This window comes from Callithrix jacchus, chromosome 7, assembly GCF_049354715.1.
Source record: "Callithrix jacchus isolate 240 chromosome 7, calJac240_pri, whole genome shotgun sequence".
Classification (NCBI taxonomy): domain Eukaryota; kingdom Metazoa; phylum Chordata; class Mammalia; order Primates; family Cebidae; genus Callithrix; species Callithrix jacchus.
The window spans coordinates 20,292,595-20,314,728 of NC_133508.1; the positions used below are offsets into that span (position 1 = coordinate 20,292,595).

A 22,134-nucleotide genomic window follows, 5' to 3' on the forward strand; every position below is an offset into this window, starting at 1 on the left:
CTCTTCCTTTCCAACCTTATATTCTTTTAAGATCAGCATTTAGTAGGCTTTCGTGAACCCAATTCTTACAACATCCAGTAATTCCCATAGTGATCTCACCATGGTGAGAATCTGGCCTCACCTACCTTAAGGTTTAAGTCATAAGCAAGAACATTATGCTTGGGCACTGTATACATGTTGCAGGCTACGTATATTTCAATGAATCCTGTTCATGCCTAACTCATTGTAGAAGTATATTATTTTCAAGTTTTGGTTGCTTATGCAACTAGAAATTATTGGCCAGAATTTGTCTGGCTGAATCTAAACTGAAAGTGTTTTTCTAGTCATTTGCAGTAGTAGAGGTTAATAAAGCTTATGCTAAGGTGAAACTACAACTATGATAATCATTCATTGAAGGAGAATTAGAAAAGGAAACTAACAATATAAAATTGTAGGATGAGACATTATAAATATAATGCTATGTGTAATAAATACTGATGAAGATGCAGCTTAATAAAGTTTCAGAAATATTCAAAAACCAAGCCAACACAAACACAAATGCTTCTCAGGCAAATACTATGGAGCTACTTCAAGTTTGTTTATTATTATTATTTTTTAATTGACACATACTTGTGCATATTTATGGGGTATAACGATGTTTCAGTGCATATGGTGTGTTGTATCATGATCAAATCAGGGTAGTTAGCTTATCTATCACCTCATGCATTAATTATTTCTTTGTAGTAAGAACGTTCAAGAGCCTCTCTTCTAACCATTTTGTAGTATACCATATCTTACTATTCATCCATTACCCTACTGTGCAATAGAACACCAAAACTTATTCCTTCTGTCTGATAGTAACTTTGTACCCATAGAACAATCTCTGCCTGTCCTTTTCCTCCCCTTTCCAGCCATTGGTAAGTACTGTTCTAGTCTCTGCTTCTATGACATCAACTTTTGAGGTTTGGTAGTTTTTCCTGCAGTCCCTGTGCCAGGATTTCAGGGTAAAGAGAATAATCTCCTCCCTCTGGGACTTTGTTTGCTACACAAAATCTTTGGGTGGATTCCTAGGGTCTATATATTTCTTCAAACTATGTGCAGATAATTGTGTATATGCATATTTATCTGGCACAGTACATACACGCCACATGATTCAAAGGGGTTTGTATGCCCACAACATCAAAAACTGCAAGCAGTTGTAGAAATTCTGAGCTAAATAGCTAATCATTTGACATTTTTACTCTAACAGGCTTTGGAGTCAGAAGGCCAGGGTTTAGTTCTAGTTAAAATGCTTCTTTGCCGTTAACTCAAGTAAGTTATATTAACCACTGGAGGCCTCACTTTTCTCCTCTGCAAAATGAGAGTAAGTATGGTACAAGACACAGTGTTATGAGGACTAACTGAGATAACACATGTAAGACTCTTAAGTCAGTCCCGGATGCATAGCAGGCCTTATGTAAATGGTAGTGGTGACGGTGATGGCGATTATAACCACAAAGGAAGGAAAGGAAGAGAAGACGGATAGAGCAATATCAAGGAAACTGGGTTTCACAAGCAATGCAAAGACTCCCCGCCGTATAGAGAGGTGATTGAGAACGATTATTTAATACTTTATACACACCATTCACTAGCATAAAAATGCTAACGAACAAATTTAATTTCACCTTCCTAGCAGTCCTATAAGGAAGTGATATCATACATTCTTCTACATGAAGAATCTTATACTTAGAGTACCTAGCCCAAAGTCCCATAACTCTTAAATGACTGAGCCAGGCATCATGAGGGAAAACCAGGATTCATGTGGCTATCAATCTTCCCAGCACACTAGTACATAGCACCTGTCACTTCCCTAGTCTCTATGTACATTAAAGAGGGGAAATAAGTGTTTACTTGCAAATTATTTAAGCTTAAAAGTTGCTATCGTTTTTATACATGTGTTCCTGCTTTACCAATGAGATATATCAGAATGGGATACAATGTGAAATACTCAGAATGATATTTCTGTGCAACCAGTTGTGAGCTGTATTGGTTTCTAGACGCATATTCATAATAACCAACACAAAGGCATACAAGCCAGTGAGACATTGCTGTGGCTAAAGATTGGGAACCTCTGCTAATAGTAATATTGCCCCATGGATTCCCAGTTCCCATAGTGGAAATTATATCTGCTTATCTCCTGGGAATACTCAGCCTCTTCATGGCTAATTAGCCATATCCATCTCCTTCCCCATTTCATTTGCTCTCTGCTTAAAATTGTTTTGAGTAAATTAAAGCTGAAAATACTTTGTGCTGTGTCTTTCTGTATTATGGATAAAGAACCTGGGTCTAAGGCAGAAAACGATAAAAACTTTTCACAGAAATAAACTGTGAGTCTTCCGCCCTGCAAAACACCAGGACTCACATCTGGTTCCAGTGAACATCTGCGTTTCTTGCTCTGTGCTCCACTAAACAGCACAAAAATGCACATTTAGATTCCCACAGAATCATTCTGATGTAAAGCAAGCTTATGTTTCATTTTCTGTAATATATTAAATATGAATGACCCACCCAAAAATAGGCAGCTCTGCCATACTGTTAGTTTTCTGATCTTCTGCAGTCTTAGACACTCTTCTCATTTTTCAATGAAACAAAATCCATGTTTGAGGAAGAATGAAATTATACTTAAGACGAAAAATGACCATGAAACAGCTTATCTAACAAGGTTTATACCGATATAAGCTTTATCATATTGGTGGCTATTTTTCAGTCAAACCAGCAAATTTCTTGTTTATAAAGGAGATTTCATGTCTGTTCTGTTCAGTGGAGCATGGCCCCCAGGCCTGAGGGGGGAGCTCCTTACTCTCATCTTTAGCACCCCACTCCCCTGTTTTACGTAATTAGTTAAATAAGGAGTATTAAGGGAGGGCAAGATGGGAAATATATCCCTGGGAAAGCAAATTGCTGATTTCTTTTTGAAACCAAATATGGTGCCAGACACAAGATATATTTCATTTTTGATCCTAAACTGCAAATTCCCTCCTTCTTTGCTTTCCTCTTTCTTAAAGCCTGCCATCCCTTCTCCAGTGTGTAATGACTGCCTTTATTAGCCCATTCTCACACTGCTATAAAGATATACCTGAGACTGAGTAGTTTATAAAGAAAAGAGTTTTAATGGGCTTATTGTAGGTTGTACAGGATTCTGCTTCTAGGGTAGCTTCAGGAAACTTGCAATCATGATTGAAGAAAAAGGCGAAGCAAACATACATTCACGTGCCTAGCAGGAGAGAGAGAGAGAGAGAGAGAAGGGGGAAGTGCTAGACATTTTCAAACAACCAGATATCAGGAGAACTCTGTCATGAGACAGCACTAAGGGGATGGTGATAAACCATTAGAAACCACTCCCATGATCCAGTCACCTCCCACTAAGCCTGACCTCCAACACTGGGGATCACAGTTTGACAAGAGATTTAGATGGGGACACAAAGCCAAAACTTATCACTGCTTAACAATCTACTCTCTCAAGGCATCCTTTCCTTGTATGTTTTACTTCTATACATATTGCTTACATAAAATTTCTAGTTCTGTGTTTTTTCACTACCCTTCATGGTTATCATCATTTCTCTGTTCTAGTAAATGGTCTCTCTCTCTCTCTCTCTAAGATTGGGCTTGTCAAAGGCAAGGAATATATCTACATGACCCTATAGTACCAGAAACAGTGATCTCAAAATGACTTGAGGAAAAATCCTGAAAAGTGATGCTATCTAAAAGGCAGAGAAAAAAAAAATCTGAAGAAAAGCCTCAAATCTGTATCTCTGCTTCATATTAAATGTTTCATCTGAGGCTCATACCTACAAATTCCAATGCTTATGGGTGAGGTCACTTCCACTTGGATGCCCCTTATGTACTTAAAACCTAACATGACCTTTTCCTTTAAATATCTTAGTTCCCCATAAATCCCCCTCAGTGAATGAAACCACCAACTAGCTAATGACCCAGCAAGAAATGTAGACATTATTCTTGACTCTTCCAAATAGTCTCCAAGATGTTTCAATCGTAGTATTTAATTATCTCTTAAAAATACAGCAACTTTCTACCCCCAAGCTCACCCTACTCCTTTAATTCGGACAATCATTATATTTTTGCTAGTTTATTACAAAATATTCTTAATGGGGCTCCCAAATTTTAGTCTTGGTCTTTCTGTTGAGTTGACACACTGCAGCCAGAATTCCAAAGCATGAAACATGGCACTTCCCTTCTTAAAATCTTGGCTCTGCTGGGCTGATGTGGTCCGGGATCTGTGTATCTCTGACTTTTACTTACACTATCTTTGTATTATGAGCAATTCAGTCAGGCTGGGCTGTCTTCAGTTTCCCAAACATGTGACACCCTCTTCTCTGGCCTCTGGGTCTTTATGCTCACCTTTACACGCACGTGCACACTACTGCCCAAATAAATAGCTATGGATTCTCTCTGGAAAGCTTTTCTTACTCCCCATATGTGACCAGAGTGCTCTTCTTGGTGCTCCCATCACCCTTAGAACATTCTTCCCAATATGTTACTTTTGTTTGGCATATTAATGCCGCACTCACACTTTGTTTTTCATCTGGAAGGACAGTAGGAGCAGGGACCATGGCTGTATCTCTTTTTAAAGTCAACTTTTATTAAATTCATACTAACTGGTTGTTCTAACATGCTCACAACCCTATGAGATAGTTATTATTTGTTAACCTTGTTTACAGAAAGCAAACAGAAGCACAGAGAGATTAACTACTTTACCCAATACTACTCAGCTAATAAATTGAGCTGAGATTCCAACTTCAGCAACTGGGCTCCTGTGCCCTCAGTCTTAACAACTAAACTAAGTTGACTTAGTTTATTTTATTTCCAGTGCCCAGCCCAATGCCAGACATTTAATAGGTGCTCAGAATAGATTTGTTCAATTAGAATTAAAGATAGAGGAAATTATAATCCAGTGTTGGAGTTAACCAACAAGGGAGGACTGGTATCCTGCAAGAAAGGTGTTGAATTATACCCCATAAATATGTACAATTACAATATGTCAAGTAAAAACAAAAAACCTGGGAGCAACTTGGGTCTTACTAAATAGGGGAATTGACAGGCTTTCATGGGTCAAGGTGTGTCATAAGGGTATAAGGAGGCAGTTCAATGAACACAACCTCAGGAGCTAAATGGGCTAACCACTCTCACAATAGTTACTCTGTGAAGATATTTAGCATCTTTTTAACCTATAAGCCAACCACCGTTGAAAATAAATGTTCTCGTTGAACTAGAACTAGGGAGTGACACAAGCAATAAAATAGAAGGACAAGGGACAAACCTGAGTTATGCTGAAATTGATCACTGATGCAGAGGTAGGACATCTACATGCTCATAAATGAGTGACTTATCACAAAGACATTTGTCTGTCATGACATAGGGACTGTTGTGTAGAACTGGAGAAATGTTTCAGTAAACAAAACGCTTTATTATCATCACAAATGTGTCATGCAGACACATTGTAAATAAGTAGATGATACCCAATCCAGGGGAGAAGTTCTATTGTTCTAAAGCACTGTGGGTTGACTACAGTTAACAATAGTATATCATATAGTTTTAAACAGTTCCAAGGAGGATATCAAATGTTCTCAACATAATAAATGATAAATTTCTGAGATCATAGATTTTCTAATTGCTCAGATCTGGTCACTATACACTATATATATATACACACATATATATTACATATATACATATACATATATATGTGTGTATATATGTATAAACTTTTTATTCCATAAATATGAAAAATTATTATATTTATTATATTTCAATTGAAAAAAGAAGAGGTCAGATGTGATAGCTCCGACCTGTAATCCTAGCATTTTGGGAAGTTGAGGTGGGAAGATTGCTTGAGGCTAAGAGTTTAAGACCACACTGGGAAACAATGGCAAGATCCCACCATTACAAAAATTTTTTAAATTAGGCAAGCGTAGTGGTGGGCACCTGTGGTCCCAGCTATTCAAGGCTGAGGTGGAAGGCTTGGTTGAGCTTAGGAGGTTGAGGCTGTAGTGAGCTGTGTTTATGCCATTGTACTCCATCCTGAATAACAGAGTAAGACCCTGCCTCAAAAAATAAACAAACAAACAAACAAATAAATATTAAAAAAGAGAGAGGGAGAGGAGGAGGAGGAGGAAGAAAAGCAAAACCAGCAGAAGAAGCAGAAGCAGAAGAAGAAGAAGAAAGAGAAAGAAAAAATAGCAAAACAAAACAAACAAATACTTTTTTTTTTGAGATGGAGATTTGCTCTTGTTACCCAGGCTGGAGTGCAATGGCATGATCTCAGCTCACCGCAACCTCTGCCTCCTGGGTTCAGGCAATTCTCCTGCCTCAGCCTCCCAAGTAGCTGGGATTACAGGCACGCGCCACCATGCCCAGCTAATTTTTTGCATTTTTAGTAGAGACAGGGTTTCACCATGTTGACCAGGATGGTCTCGATCTCTTGACCTCGTAATCCACCTGCCGCGGCCTCCCAAAGTGCTGGGATTACAGGCTTGAGCCACCGCACCCGGCCAAACTAATAATTTTTTAAAGTCTTCTCTTCTTGTGGATCATTCAGGCATGTGAAGGGCGTGAACACATTCAGGGCAGCAGGGGCCGATGAACAAATTTGGAGGGAGTACAGGAAAGTGGCCTATGGGAATTCTTTTGCTTTTTGCAGCTGGAAAGCAATTTACTCTCAGAGATTAGGTTTAATGTAATGAAAAATAGTGATATCTTCTCCTTCCTCCTAATACTATATATAATCAACTGGCGTCTTTATGATGCTTCTTTTTAGAATGTCCATTAAATTACTGCAGAAATGGTGGGATTTGTGTAGTGGAGAAGAATGGTCCTATGTGTCGGTAAGGAGCATTGTTTAATTATTTTTTAACATTTGTTGAAACTTGCTTACTTATTTTTCTATAGGCTGATAGGATAGAGCATCAATCAGTATGTGGTTAGTAAGGTAAAATAGTGGATAATGGCACTATTTACATTTATTTTCCTGAATAAGGTATAGGAATATGTGAGTGCATTTCAGAGAAATATCTGTTATTTATTAAGACTGTGTATATTTTTCAACATTTTATATGTGGAATATATAATTTTGATAATATTCACTATTCCTTGCATTTAATACTTATATCAGGTTTTTGCAAGATTTTTTCTTATATGAATATCTTTCTGTTTCAGAGAAACCTTGTGGCTGCATTTTCTCTCTTTATTTCAATGTTTATATTTCTCTTTAACAATAAAGGATGAAATTAATTTATAAATAAGACCATTTGCTGGTGTATGCAGTGGGTATTTATAAGTAGAGTTAAGGTATAGATAAGAAATACATTTGCATACTCAAAGTAAGAGTAAACAAAAATAGGCCTTGTGATTTCTCTGGGGAAATATTTGTATTGCATCTCAAAGATGGCTTGATTTCTTCTCTCACCCTTTAGGGAACTGTGCAAAACAATTTCATAAACTCCAAAGGAAATGATGCATATTTCATTATATTTTTGTTTATGACTTTATAATCTAGTATACCAATGAACATATCACTTTCCTTATTAGAAAACTCATTGAAGGTTGCTACTCAGGTCATTATGAGACACACAAAGGTATCTGGGAAACAATAATTAATAGTTGTTTGAGTCCTTATTTCTTTAGGAATCAACACACATAATGTAGAAAAGTAGTTTATTCCTAAAAACAAAAACATCTACCAAATAAAACAATAACAAAAATTTTATGATGACTGTATTTGGATACTGTTTTAGTGTAACATTGTTGACATGTAATTACTAATGAGTTTCTTGGAAGGGTTTTCTCTTTCAATGCTTTACAAAATTTATTTCTCAATATATCAGCAAAATTATACTTTTCCCCATATCAGTTTCCATGGAAATTAATTTATCACAAACTATTACTTGATGGAAAGACAGGATATATAATATTAATTTCTAAAATCTCCTGAAAGAAGTTGAGAATGATGCTGTAAATAATGTTTATTAAATGTTAGCTGAGTGGATAACATTATTTAATGTCAATTGCTTACAGTACAGAGGTTTGATTTTTGTCCTCTTCAACTCTAATAGGCCAGAAAACTCCCAGAAAGAGCAAGAAAAGAGCTTTACATTCTTGGCAACATCCTCATGGTCTCAATTAAACTTTAAAAATTAAAATCCAGATGCTGAAGTCCTAAACTTGTTTCTCTCAAATGGGACAACTCTCAGGTGAGGGAGATGAGACAGAAAATTGAGAGAAGAAAGGAGGTCAATGGAAAAAAATATAGAAAGGAATTCACTACTAAGAAAGTCAGTCACATGTTCTAAAGTATTATTTTTAATAGCAAATAATACTTTACCAATAGTGAAATAATATAATGAACATCAATGCAAACAAATATTGGAATTAGTGCTGCCTAGAATGTAGGTATGAAAAAATGACTTTTGAAACTTTTTCCATATTGTAATATGTTAGCCATTTCATTCACATTTTTCTTTCTTTAAAATTATGAACTGAAAAAGGAATATATGTGGGTTGTCAAATCTTTTTAAAACATACAGTAGTATATCAGGCAAAAAGTAGAACTCATGTGTAGGTTTAGTAGGTTTGTTACGGAAGTAAATTCATCATGGGGGATTTTGAACACCCAAATACTAAGCCTGGTGCTCATTTTTTATTTTGCTTGACCCTCTCTTTTCTCCCACCCTCCATGATTCAGTAGGCCTCCGTGTCTGTTGTTCTCTGTATATCTATGTGTTCTCATCATGTAGCTCACACTTACAAGTGAGAACATGCAGTATTTGTTTTCTGTTCCTGTGTTACTTTGCTGAAGATAATGGCCTGTGGCTCCATTCATGTTCCTGCAAAGGATATGATCTCATTCTTTATAAGGCTGCATAGTATTCCATGCTGTATATGTGCCACATTTCCTTTAGCTAGTTTACCTTTGATAGGCATTTAGATTGATTCCATGTCTTTGGTATTGTGAACAGTGCTGTAATGAACATACATGTGTAGATGCCTTTATGATAGAAAAATTTATATTCCTTTAGATATATATCCAGTAATGGGATTGCTAGTGCTGCAATGAACACACATGTGCAGGTGGCTTTATGATAGAAAAAATTATATTCCTTTAGGTATATATCCAGTAATGGGATTGCTGGATCCAATGGTAGTTATGTTTTTAGCTCTTGGAGGAATCACCACACTTCTTTGACAGTGATTGAACTAATTTACATTTTCACCATCAGTATATAAGTGTTCCTGTTTCTACACAACCTTGCCAGCATCTGATATTTTTTGACTTTTAAATAATAGCCATTCTTACTGGTGTGAGATGTTATGTAATTGTGGTTTTGATTTACATTTCTCTAATGATCAGTGATATTGGGCTTTTCTTCGTATGCTTATTGGCTGCATGTATGTTTTCTTTTGAAAATGATCTGTTCATGTCCTTTGCCCACTTTTTAATGGGGTTGTTTGTTTTCTTCTTGTAAATTTGAAATCCCTCATATTAAAAAGGCACTTTAACCTGGAACTTAAAAGACAATAAAGTGATAATCTTTACTTTTCACTTTTTCATCTTGGCAGTGTTTAGAGTAAAATTTTGAAGACCGTGGTCCAAGAAAATAAAGACCATGTTTTTAATACCTTTTCATGACCAGTCCCTAATATATACCTGGCATTACAAGAGTTATTTGAATAATATGCTGACAAAAGAAATGGTAAATGAATGTAAAGGAAAAGTCCTGTAATTTCAAAGAAAACCATCAATATGTTGAAATATATTCTTTTTTTTTTTTTTGAGACGGAGTTTCGCTCTTGTTACCCAGGCTGGAGTGCAATGGCGCGATCTCGGCTCACCGCAACCTCTGCCTCCTGGGTTCAGGCGATTCTCCTGCCTTAGCCTCCCGAGTAGCTGGGATTACAGGCACACGCCACCATGCCCAGCTAATTTTTTGTATTTTTAGTAGAGACGGGGTTTCACCATGTTGACCAGGTTGGTCTCGATCTCTCGACCTTGTGATCCACCCGCCTCGGCCTCCCAAAGTGCTGGGATTACAGGCTTGAGCCACCGCGCCCGGCCTGAAATATATTCTTGAAATGTATTGAAATATGAGAAAATGACCTCATCATAACCCAAAGTACCATTCAAAAAAGAATTAGTGGGGATATTCTATGTATGCAACAAGAAGTATTGAGTAAGCATATGATGTATTCATCATAGTAAAGAGTAATTACTCTCCAGTTTATAGGTCAGAGCAACTACCAAGAAGAAAAGGTAATCTATTAGAGAAATTCCATTTTATTACAATGACAGAAGAGGGTTCTCTTAAATTAGAAATCTTGTAAACTATCTCAAATTCTGTAAAATCAAGAGACAAATGAAATTTTCATTCACATAAAGCCTTTGTTAAAAATAAAGTTCAGGGCCGGGCGCGGTGGCTCATGCCTGTGATCCCAGCACTTTGGGAGGCCGAGGCGGGTGGATCACGAGGTCAAGAGATCGAGACCATCCTGGTCAACATGGTGAAACCCCGTCTCTACTAAAAATACAAAAAAAAAAAAAAAAAAAAAAAAAGGTTCAGTTAGAATACTTCCCCTCCCCACCCAAAAAACAACAAAGAAACATGGTGTAAAAAGCAAAATACTGTAAGACCCTGAACTCCAATTCAAAGCTAAATTAATCATTGTTTATAAAACTATATAATTGGGAATATTTCAAAACAAACACATGCAATACTTCAATATAAAAATTTTAAAGTCTAAATATAAAAATGGGCAATAAAACAGTAAGAATCAGTAGAGCCCAAGGAAATAAATTGGCTGGATTCACTGAATTAATTGAACCTAGGGAAAAAAAAATATTGACAGGGTAAAGATTAAATTAATGTTTTTAAGGGATGGTATATTCAAATGTAAATATATTTAGATGTTTTTAACAAAGGTGGAAAAAATAACTTTGGAAACAGAAATGAGATAAAGTAAGAAGAATCAAAGAAAAAGTAGTTAAAGTGGAAGAAAAAGAGCATGCATATGACTGGAGTGCCTAAAGAGGAAAATAAAATAGTAGAACAGAACTAACATTTAAACTATAATTTAAGTGAACTTTTTCAAAACTGAGAAGAGACCTGAATTTACATATTGAAGAAGTCAGCAAGTACCTGAAAAATTTAACATGAAACCAAAAATCTCCAATGCGTATCCTGGTAAAAATAATAAACTTTAAGATACAGAAAAAAATCTTCATGGCCTCTAGGAAGAGAACCAAATAACACAAGAGGACAAGGAATTTGGATTGCATTAGACTTCTGAGTGTTTCCAGAGTTGTGAAAAAGTCTTTGAAAAAATTAATATCCACTCCTTATATTTTAAAAAGAGGCACTATGGAAAATGTAAATTTATGGATATTTTTTGAAATATGGTAAACTCTATATTCCCTATTCCTAAATGTAGCATTTTCCTTAAAAGAAAACATTTTCCTTAAGAGAAAACTGTAAAAAGCAATTCCATTAAAATTAGAAACAAAGCAAGTATAACCACTAGTTTCACTGATATTTCACATTGTACTGGAGGTAGTCACCAATATGAAAACAAGTTATTAAGAATTAGAAGAGAAGTTAAGTTGTCATGATGGTTTACCTGGAGAACCCTAGAGAATTGATAAAAGTTAATTAAAACAATAAAAACAATTTAGTAAGTGAGTTTGGAGGCTATAAAATTAGTATTCTTAGATTAATCGTGTACGTACATAGATGAAACTATTAAAAGGAAAAAATGAAAAATAAAACTATGCACATTGACAACAAAAAGATAAAATATTTAGAAATACATTTAATAAAATAAAACCAAATTTATATAATAAAAACAACCTTGAAGAACTTAAACAACTGGAAAAACATTTTATATTTTAAAAATATATAAAATATATAAAAAAAAAAGTCAGCTCTTTCCTGGAGAGCTGACTCAATATCATAAAGATATTATTTCTCCCTAGGTAATTCTGTAAGTTTAACACAGTCTCAGCAAAAAGATCTGCAAGCTCTTCATAGGGGTAAACAATTAGGTATTACATTCATATGGAAAAATAAGTGGAACAATAGCTAGTAAAACACTGAGAAAAAAAAATCAAGCGATGAGAATCTGAGTAGCCTACCAATATAGATAGAATAAAACTTTTATTAGTAAGCAGTGTTATGCAGGTATTTGAATAGACAATTCGACATTTCAGACTAGCAGACTAGAGTACAAAGTAAAAAAATGTATCCAAGTACATATGAAAACTTAGTAAATGATAAAGATGGCATCTCGAATTGCTGGACAAAGATGAACTTTTAAAAGGGAGTGTTGGGACAACTAGTTAAGAATTTGGAAAAAGTGGAGGATAGGTTTCTGAACGGCCCCGAGAAGTAGCTTTTCCCCACCTGACTGCTGTCACTCAGCAGTCCAGAGTCTTTGAAGATCAAACCGAACTTCAGAGACTGAAGAGAATAGTCCCTTTTTATTCCTAACAGATTTCTTGCAGCAAAGTAATCGGCAGTCTTCCGTTTCCGGTTGCGTGTTGCCGTGGTACCCAGACATAACAGCCGCGGCGGTTATGGCGGGCCTCAACGGCTCGCAAGTCCCCGACGGTGAGTTCACCGCGGTCGTGTATCGGCTCATCCGCGATGCTCGCTACGCCGAGGCGGTGCAGCTGCTGGACCGAGAGCTGCAGCGGAGCCCGCGGAGCCGCGCCGGCCTGTCGTTGCTGGGCTACTGCTACTACCGCCTACAGGAGTTCAGGCTGGCCGCCGAGTGCTATGAGCAGCTGGGCCAGCTGCACCCGGAACTGGAGCAGTACCGCCCGTATCAGGCCCAGGCCCTATACAAGGCCTGCCTTTATCCGGAGGCCACCCGGGTGGCCTTGCTTCTCCTGGATAACCCCGCCTACCACAGCCGGGTCCTCCGCCTGCAAGCTGCCATCAAATACAGTGAGGGCGATCTGCCAGGGTCCAGGAGCCTGGTGGAGCAGCTGCTGAGTGGGGAAGGGGGAGAAGATAGTGGGGCCGAGAATGAGACTGATGGCCAGGTCAACCTGGGTTGTTTGCTCTACAAGGAGGGAAAGTATGAAGCTGCGTGCTCCAAGTTTTTTGCAGCCCTGCAGGCCTCAGGCTACCAACCTGACCTTTCCTACAACCTGGCTTTGGCCTATTACAGCAGCCGGCAGTATGTCTCAGCGCTGAAGCATATCGCTGAGATTATTGAGCGTGGTATCCGCCAGTACCCTCAGCTAGGTGTGGGCATGACCACTGAGGGCATTGATGTTCGCAGTGTAGGCAACACCTTAGTCCTCCACCAGACAGCTTTGGTGGAAGCCTTCAACCTTAAGGCAGCCATAGAATACCAATTGAGAAACTATGAGGCAGCTCAAGAAGCCCTCACTGACATGCCACCCAGGGCAGAGGAAGAGTTGGACCCTGTGACTCTGCACAACCAGGCACTAATGAACATTGATAGCAGACCTACAGAAGGGTTTGAAAAGCTACAGTTTCTGCTCCAACAGAATCCCTTTCCTCCAGAGACTTTTGGCAACCTGTTGCTGCTCTACTGTAAGTATGAGTATTTTGACCTTGCAGCAGATGTCCTGGCAGAAAATGCCCATTTGACTTATAAGTTCCTCACACCCTATCTCTATGACTTCTTGGACGCCGTGATCACTTGCCAGACAGCTCCTGAAGAGGCTTTCGTAAAGCTTGATGGGCTAGCAGGGATGCTGACTGAGGTCCTCCGGAAACTCACCATACAAGTACAGGAAGCAAGACACAATAGAGATGATGAAGCTATCAAAAAGGCAGTGAATGAATATGATGAAACCCTGGAGAAGTATATTCCTGTGTTGATGGCTCAGGCAAAAATCTACTGGAACTTTGAAAATTATGCAATGGTGGAGAAGATCTTCCGCAAATCTGTGGAATTTTGTAGCAACCATGATGTGTGGAAGCTGAATGTGGCTCACGTTCTATTCATGCAGGAAAACAAATATAGAGAAGCCATTGGTTTCTATGAACCCATAGTTAAGAAACATTATGATAACATCCTGAGTGTCAGTGCTATTGTACTGGCTAATCTCTGTGTTTCCTATATTATGACAAGTCAAAATGAAGAAGCAGAGGAGTTGATGAGGAAGATTGAAAAGGAGGAAGAGCAGCTCTCTTATGATGACCCAGATAAGAAAATGTACCATCTCTGCATTGTGAATTTGGTGATAGGAACTCTTTATTGCGCCAAAGGAAACTATGAGTTTGGTATTTCTCGAGTTATCAAAAGTTTGGAGCCTTATAATAAAAAGCTGGGAACAGATACCTGGTATTATGCCAAAAGATGCTTCCTGTCCCTGTTAGAAAACATGTCAAAACACATGATAGTCATTCATGACAATGTTATTCAAGAATGTGTCCAGTTTCTAGAACACTGTGAACTTCATGGCAGAAACATACCTGCTGTTATTGAGCAACCCCTGGAAGAAGAAAGAATGCATGTTGGAAAGAATACAGTCACATATGAGTCTAGGCAGTTAAAAGCTTTGATTTATGAGATTATAGGATGGAATATATAGTAATAGCTAATAATGGCATGTATCAAATGGTTTATAATGTAAATTTGCATTGCTTTAACTTTTGGCATCTTTATATTTGTTACATGTTGAGATTTGTACACTTAAGTAGCTTAAACTTTTGCTGCTGATAAGTTTCCCACAAAGTGAAATATTCTAATAACTTTTACCCCAGAAGGAGTTAGGAAAAATTTCAAACTTATAGGAGATGTTTCTATCAGAACTTGTAATGACTTTGTTTCCTTTCCTTTGTTGTCTTTTGTGCTCTGATGTAGCTTGAGGGGCCTTTGCACAAGCATTACCTCTTTCAGGGGCCAAGCAGTATCTCAGTAGTAGTTAAGAGCAGTCTAATCATTTCAGGGATTGCGTGTTCTATTCTCACAATTTACTGTCACATTAATTTGTAATTCATGCTTTTTATATAGACTTCAGGATATTTTGACAGTGTTTTCTAATATGGATATAATGCTTTACCTAACCAAAATTCCTTAGGTTGTGTTTATTTTATTTTATTTTTTTAACACGCAAAAGTCAGTAAAAAATTTTGTTGCTTTAACAAAATTATGGTGCTATAATGTAGAGACAATGAACAATTATCAAAGAACAATTTTCCCTGGTTTTCTTTTGCTCCCTTTAATACATATATGGACAAAATACACTGTTACTATTTTCCATAATAACTTTTTAAATATTTATCTCTATGACATATAACAGAGGTATCCTGAGAATTCAGGGGTTTGGTTGTTTAAGAGCCAAAGGTTTTATTATGTTTGTTGCCCAGGCTGGTATCTAACTCCTGCACTTAAGCAATACTCCCACTTCAGCTTCCCAAGTAGCTGGGACTACTGGCACAAATCACTGGATCCAGCTAGAACTCAGTTCTTAATTCCTACCTTTGTGTTTGCAATTTAGGATATGCTGGATATACAGTGTTTCCATGTTGTAAACTCTTGGATAAGGAAAAAATCTTGGCCACCAGTCCTGGCCAAAAAGGTTAAAAAAAAAAAGAATTTGGAAAAAGTTAAACTTAGAACCATACCTCACACTATTTATACACAAAGGTAATCTTCACTTAAATCAGAGTTCAAAGCGAAACCATACACGCTAAAGAAATACAAAATGCGGTGGCTCAAGCCTGTAATCCCAGCACTTTGGGAGGCCGAGGCGGGTGGATCACGAGGTCAAGAGATCGAGACCATCCTGGTTAACATGGTGAAACCCCGTCTCTACTAAAAATACAAAAAAATTACTGGGCGTGGTGGCGCGCGCCTGTAATCCCAGCTACTCGGGAGGCTGAGGCAGGAGAATTACCTGAACCCCGGAGGCGGAGGTAGCGGTGAGCCGAGATTGCACCATTGCACTCCAGCCTGGGTAACAGGAGGGAAACTCCGTCTCAAAAAAAAAAGAAATACAAAATGAATTTCTTTATATTTTGAATGTAGGAAAAAGCTTTTTGTTAATGACTGAAATGCAATTGCAGTTGAAGACAGATGTTAATTACAAAAAAAAAATTTTTTTTTTAACCTTTCTTATGACAACAATTGCCACCATAAGCAGTATCAAGACAACTGGCAGTGTGAGAGAAAATATTTATGTTGCATGTATCAGAAAAAGGACAAATATCCCTAATAAATAAAGAACTATTTTAATGTGCAGGAAAAGCCCAGATATCACTGAGAAGAAAGGGACAAAAAATTCATTTTAAAATAAAGAGAATGATTAATGTTCTCCAGAGAACCAGAACCAGTAGGATATATATGTAAGCAAAGATTTATTGTGAGAATTGGTTCCTGTGATAATGGACATTGAAAAGTCCCACAACATGCCATCTGCAAACTAAAGAACCAGGAAATACAGTGATGTAATTCAGTCCCAGTTTGAAGGACTAAAAACCGGAGGAGCCAATGCTGTAGCTCCCAGTCCAAGACTGTAGGCCTGAGAACTGGGGATGGCTGGTGTACATCCAAAATCTCAAGTCTGACAACCAAGACCTCGGATGTCTAAGAGCAGCAAGATGGTTGTGCCACCTCAAGAAGGAATCAGTTCCCCTTCTCTTCACCTTTTTATTCTATTTGGGCTCTCAGTAGATTTCATGAAGCCTCCCCTCATTGGTGAAGGTGAATCTTTTTTGCCCAGTCTGCTGATTCAAATGCTGATCTCTTCTGGAAACATCCTGAGAGACATACCCAGAAATAATACTTTACCAACTATCTTGTCATCCCTTAGGTCAGTTAAAACATAAAATTAACCATCACAGTGCATAAACATATGAAAGAAATTCATTTATTTTAAAAAAGCAAATTAAAACCATGCTAAGATGTCATTTCTTATCCTTGAATAAGCAACATATTCTGATAGCAAAGTTGTGAAGAAACACACACTTTGCTAATTGCTAATGCAAATTGGTATGATTCTATGGAGGTGAATTTGGTAATGTCTAACAAAACTACATATTCATTTACTTTTAGACCTAACAATTCCATTTATAGAATGTATTCTTTAGGTACAGTTCTAACACTATACATGTCTGTAAGGCTACTCACTCTGTCACTTTTATAATTTCAAAATATTGGAAACAACCTAAACGTCCACCTATAGGATGAATAATCTATTATATGATACACCCATACAATGGAGTGCAAGGGGAACACAGAACAGTTAAGAAGTATCCCTTGGGCCAGGTGTAGCAGAGTTATTTTCTGGGGAAAACTAAAGGAAAATGAAAAAAGTATATTTATCATCACTGAACCTGTTCTGTGGCTTCCTTTCACTCACTTGACTCAAATTTAAAAATAACCTAAAAAGTGTGTTATTGTTGATAATTACATGTCAAGCACCACTTAAGTATTTGACATACCTATGATCATGACATAAACCTGTAGAGCAGATAACAGTATGTGTCATTTAGCACTTAAGATGAGGAGCATTTAGGGTGGGCATGGTGGTTCATGCCTATAATCCCAGCACTTTGGGAGGCCAAGGCAGGTGGATCACTTGAGATCAGGAGTTCGAGACCAGCCTGGCCAACATAGTGAAACCTCATCTACTGAAAATACAAAAATTAGCCAGGGGTGATGGCACGTGCCTGTAATTTTAGCTGCTCTGGAGGCTGAGGCAGGAGAATCACCTGAACCTGGGAGGTGGAGGTTGCAGTGAGCGGAGATCAGACCACTGCATTCCACATTCCAACCTCGGTGATGGAGTGAGACTGTCTCAAAAAAGAAAAAAACAATGATGGGGAACATTTAGATGAGGCTGAGCACAGTGGCTCACATCTGTAATACCAGCAGTTTGGAGGCAGAAGTGGGAGGATTGCTTGAGCACAGGCTGTAGTGAGCTGTCATCGTATCACTTCACTTTAGCTTGCGTGACTGAACAAAATCCTATTTTAAAGAGAGAGAGAGAGAGAGAGAGAGAAAGACTTAGTGAAATGAAGTACTTTTCCCAGAGCCAAAAAAATAAGACAGAGCTTGAGTCCAGATTCAAACCTAGTTCTTTGGCTACAATCTCTGCTCAACCCTTGTGGATGTTGTCTCTGGAGATTTGACTAGATGGCTTATGATTCTAGGGTTGCATGATACTATGAGTACAAATTTGAATAAAATGCCTTAAAGAAAATCTAAAACTTAGCTTTATTTGCATTTGGCTGTTTCTTTTTCTTCAACACACCGTGCGGTTTTGTTCGCATGAGAATCATATGGTTCCTTTTGCCTATTTTATGCTTTCCCACCTTGACTGACTCAAAAACTCCAGATTCATCCTTCACATCCCAGTTCATATAGAATCTCCTCTCTCGAACATTCCCTGAACCCATGGGCATATAGATTGTATGCTGTGTGCAGTGCAGTTTACAATAAAGGAAAGAGATATAATTCTAAAAACAGGCAGACCTGGGTTTTGATATGAGCTCCACTGCTAACTAACTCCATGACTTCAAACAATTACCTAACCGCTCTCAAATGTAGAGGATGAAAATGGACATTTGCTTAAAACTAACCTTCTCTGCCATGTGAAACTGTGAATTAAAACTGCAGTTGCTGAAATGTATTATTAATAATTGTTATTTTTACTGAAGAATATTTCTAAAAAATTTTGTATCTAAGTGGGAGACACTAGTAATATGTTCACCAATTGCATATTTAACATCAGCTAAATCATCTCCATAGCAACCAACAGTCATTCTTAACGAGGTGGAATACAGAACAAATCATCAAAACGTAAGACCATGGCCTCTGCTGTTATTTTTTCAAACATAACATAGTATTCAAGTGTTAAGGACTAACAAAAATAGTCATAATGGCACTGGAATGTTTTGCAAAGGAAAATAATTCCAAAGTTTCAAAAAGTCAATTTAAAGTAGAGAATATTTAGATGTCTTTTAGGTAGTAAGCTTGAGAGGCCATGCAGAGTGGTGTGTTGTTTTCAAATCTAACACATGGAAAAGACAATTTTGTAGAAAAGTATAAAATTGGCCCAAGAATAGGGATAAAAGTTGAGTAGATTGGTGGAGATAGGAGAAATTTAAAAGTCAAAACTGTGGTCCTTCACTCCAAAAAATTTCAATGTGTTTTCCGTCAAAAAACTGAAACCATTTTCCCTTAAAACCAGGATTTTTTTTTTTTTTAAGTTGGGGAGGTCTGACAGGCCTTGGATTATTCTATTTGCTCAGGGAGTTGTAGCCAAAGGTACAAGCCAAAATAAGTAGAAGCTAAACATATTGAAAAAGAAGAAACAAATATGTTTGCAGATATTGACAGTCTAGGAAATCCAAGCAAATCTGCTGCAAAACTGTTTGACCGAAAAAATGGTTCAGCAAGAGGGATGGACATAAGATAAATATACAAGACTAGATGAATTTCCTTTTCACCAGTAGAAACAATAATTAAACTAGATAATTGGAAAAGGGCTTCATTCTGAAATAGCAGCAATTATTATAAATATAGGCCTATACCTAACAATACATGTGCATCACCCACCTGAAGAAAGCTGAAAAGCTCAAATAAAGGACCCTCACAGTTAACCTAAATGAATGGATAGAAAAAAAACGAACAAGTCACTTTCTAGAATCAGTGATTTTCAATACTGTACAAATGACCATTAGCCAATTAATTAAATTGGCTAATTAAATCATTAATATTTTAAATTTTTGTTTGATTTCTAAATAGGCAAATGGATTTTAATGTTCACTTGGAAAAAAATAAATAAAACTTACAGCCAAAATTAAAATTGATGTTTGCAATACTTGACAATATAGCTTGCCATAAAGTCATTGTAATAAATATTGTGAACCTGGAACAGAAATAGACAAATAGAGCCTTGGAAAATAATAAAAAGTCTACAAATAGCTTAATATAGTTACATAAAATTAGTATAAAATCGGTGGCGTTTCAAGTTAATGAGAATGGATGAGTTGGACTATGTTATAATTGATATTGAGATAATTGGTTAGCCATTAATTTAAAATGTAAATTATTATTGACATAATACACAAGAATTAATTTCATAATTATTAGAAGTGTATATAGGGGAAAAGTATAAAATTTCTTAGAGAAAATATAGCATACAGGAATATTTTAAAATCTTGAAGTCTGAAGGTCTTTTCTAAGCTTACTAAGCAGCCATAAAATAAAAGATAAGCAAATTTGAAAACTTGATCATATGGATGATTATTAAACAAAAGTATTTAGTGTGGTAAAAGACACCATAAACAAAGTTTAGAAAAACAATAACAGGGCTGGGCTTGGTGACTCACACCTGTAATCCCGGCACTTTGGGATGCCATTGAGAGCAGATCACCTGAGGTCAGGAGTACAAGACTAGCCTAGCCAACACGGTGAAACCCCATCTCTACTAAAACTACAAAAATTATACAGGAGTGGTAGCAGGTACCTGTAATCTCAGCTACTTGGGAAGCTGGGGTAGGAGAATCCCTAGAACCTGGGAGGCTGAGGTTTTGCAGTGAGCCAAGATTGTGCCACTGCACTGAAGCCTAGGCAACAGAGCAAGACTGTCTGGAGGGAAAAAAAAAATCTAGGCCAGGAGGAAAATGTACAGGGTACACTACAGCTGGGGATTAGTCATAATATGTATGGTATAACCTCAAAACAATAAAAATTATGTAACAGATAAACTAGACAAATATTATTTACAGAAAAAAGAAAATAAGTGGTCATCACATATCTGAAAAAAAATCAGCCTAACTAATAAATAAGTGCAAATTAAGTTATTGATATCCTGTTTGTATCTATCAATGACAAAAAATTTTGGTAATATCTTTTATTTGTGAGAATATAGAAACACTGTCCCTTTTATCTATACCTTGTGGGACTATAACTTTTCTAAATATACACCATGGAGAAAAATACAACTTTTAGGAAAAATAAAGTGGCAATAGCCATTCCATGTTTTAATACGCACATTTCTTAACAATCTCAATCCTAGGAATCTAGCCTACTAACATATTAACAAGAAAGATAAACATATTGATCTTGGTATTTTGCAATAGCACCATATTGAAGACACAGTTAAGTGTTTCAAATAGTGTCATGGAATACTATGTAAACTTTTTAAAATAGAAGATATAAACCCTGCCATAGAAAAGTATCCCTATTGTTAGGTGAAAATGCAAATGCCAGATTGACATGCATACTAAGATCCTATTTGGAGAGGGAGAAAATATGTAACTGTGTATGAAAAACAAAAAGGAGACTAGTGAGTTACACATCAAACTATTAAGAATGGTTAGTGAGCTCTGTAGAAGATTGGCTTGGGGGAAAGGGAGATTTCATTCTGGAATTTTTGCCTTTTTATTTTACCAGGTACTGCTTTTTATAACTTAAAAAGGTATTTAAAAGATTTTAAAAATCATTTGTTGCTAATTTTTCAGGTAAGAAAATAAAAGAGAAAAATAGTTTTGGTATTTTTAAAAATATAAACATCTCTTACAGTAAAAGGCGGAACCAGTTGGCTGCTTTTAACAAAGTGTCCTGTGGATGAATGTGCTCGTCCCTCAGTTTTTCTTTCCATGTTGTCAGAAAGCATTACACACTTTCTGCCTCCTGCAGTGCCAAGCAAGCAAGACAGACCAGGAATGTGATTGAAGGCGAAGCAGCAAACAGCTCTCTCCAAGCTCACTGAGCCTTCGTCCCTGCCTAGTCTGCAGAGCTGGATTGTACTCCAATCACATATGCCAATGGAGTCACAAAAATGAAAAGCACAGTAATACCTATTCTTCCCTCTTTGCCCCTTTCCCAGAAAGAAAGCCTCTTGATATATTTGTACACTTATCGGTTGACTGGTTTTTAGGCTCCTGGTGATAGCCATAAGCTTTCATAGTTGGCACCTCCGGAATGAATGACCTGTTGACTCATCCAGGGAGGGCATCCTCTAAGGAAAGGCATGGCCCAGATTCCATTCACTGGTCATTGCTGACAGGGATTTGTGATCCAGATATTTTCCAAGGTCTCTGGTATGACCTGATTGTTAAGTAGATATTTGTGTCCTCTGAGAAGAGTGGTAGGTTATTTGTGGAGCGGTATCTA

The 22,134-nt window shown here is 37.1% G+C and overlaps 2 protein-coding genes across 4 annotated transcripts in view; both read left to right on the forward strand.

Annotated features, from left to right (window-relative positions):
- MALRD1 (MAM and LDL receptor class A domain containing 1) overlaps positions 1-22,134 on the forward strand; it is a 619,714-nt gene that overhangs the window by 499,922 nt on the left and 97,658 nt on the right. For 2 of the 3 annotated variants that reach the window (XM_078332925.1, XM_078332926.1), the window contains one exon: positions 6,794-6,860. The exons of the other annotated variant lie outside the window; for it this stretch is intronic. In XM_078332925.1, coding sequence (XP_078189051.1) covers positions 6,794-6,860 — 67 coding nt within the window. The remainder of the gene's footprint in view (positions 1-6,793; positions 6,861-22,134) is intronic. 3 annotated transcript variants of the gene reach the window in all.
- Positions 12,388-15,585, forward strand: LOC100412848 (intraflagellar transport protein 70B). Its single transcript, XM_002750085.6, has one exon. The coding sequence runs from the start codon at positions 12,599-12,601 to the stop codon at positions 14,594-14,596; it is 1,998 nt and encodes a 665-aa protein (XP_002750131.3). The 5' UTR covers positions 12,388-12,598; the 3' UTR covers positions 14,597-15,585.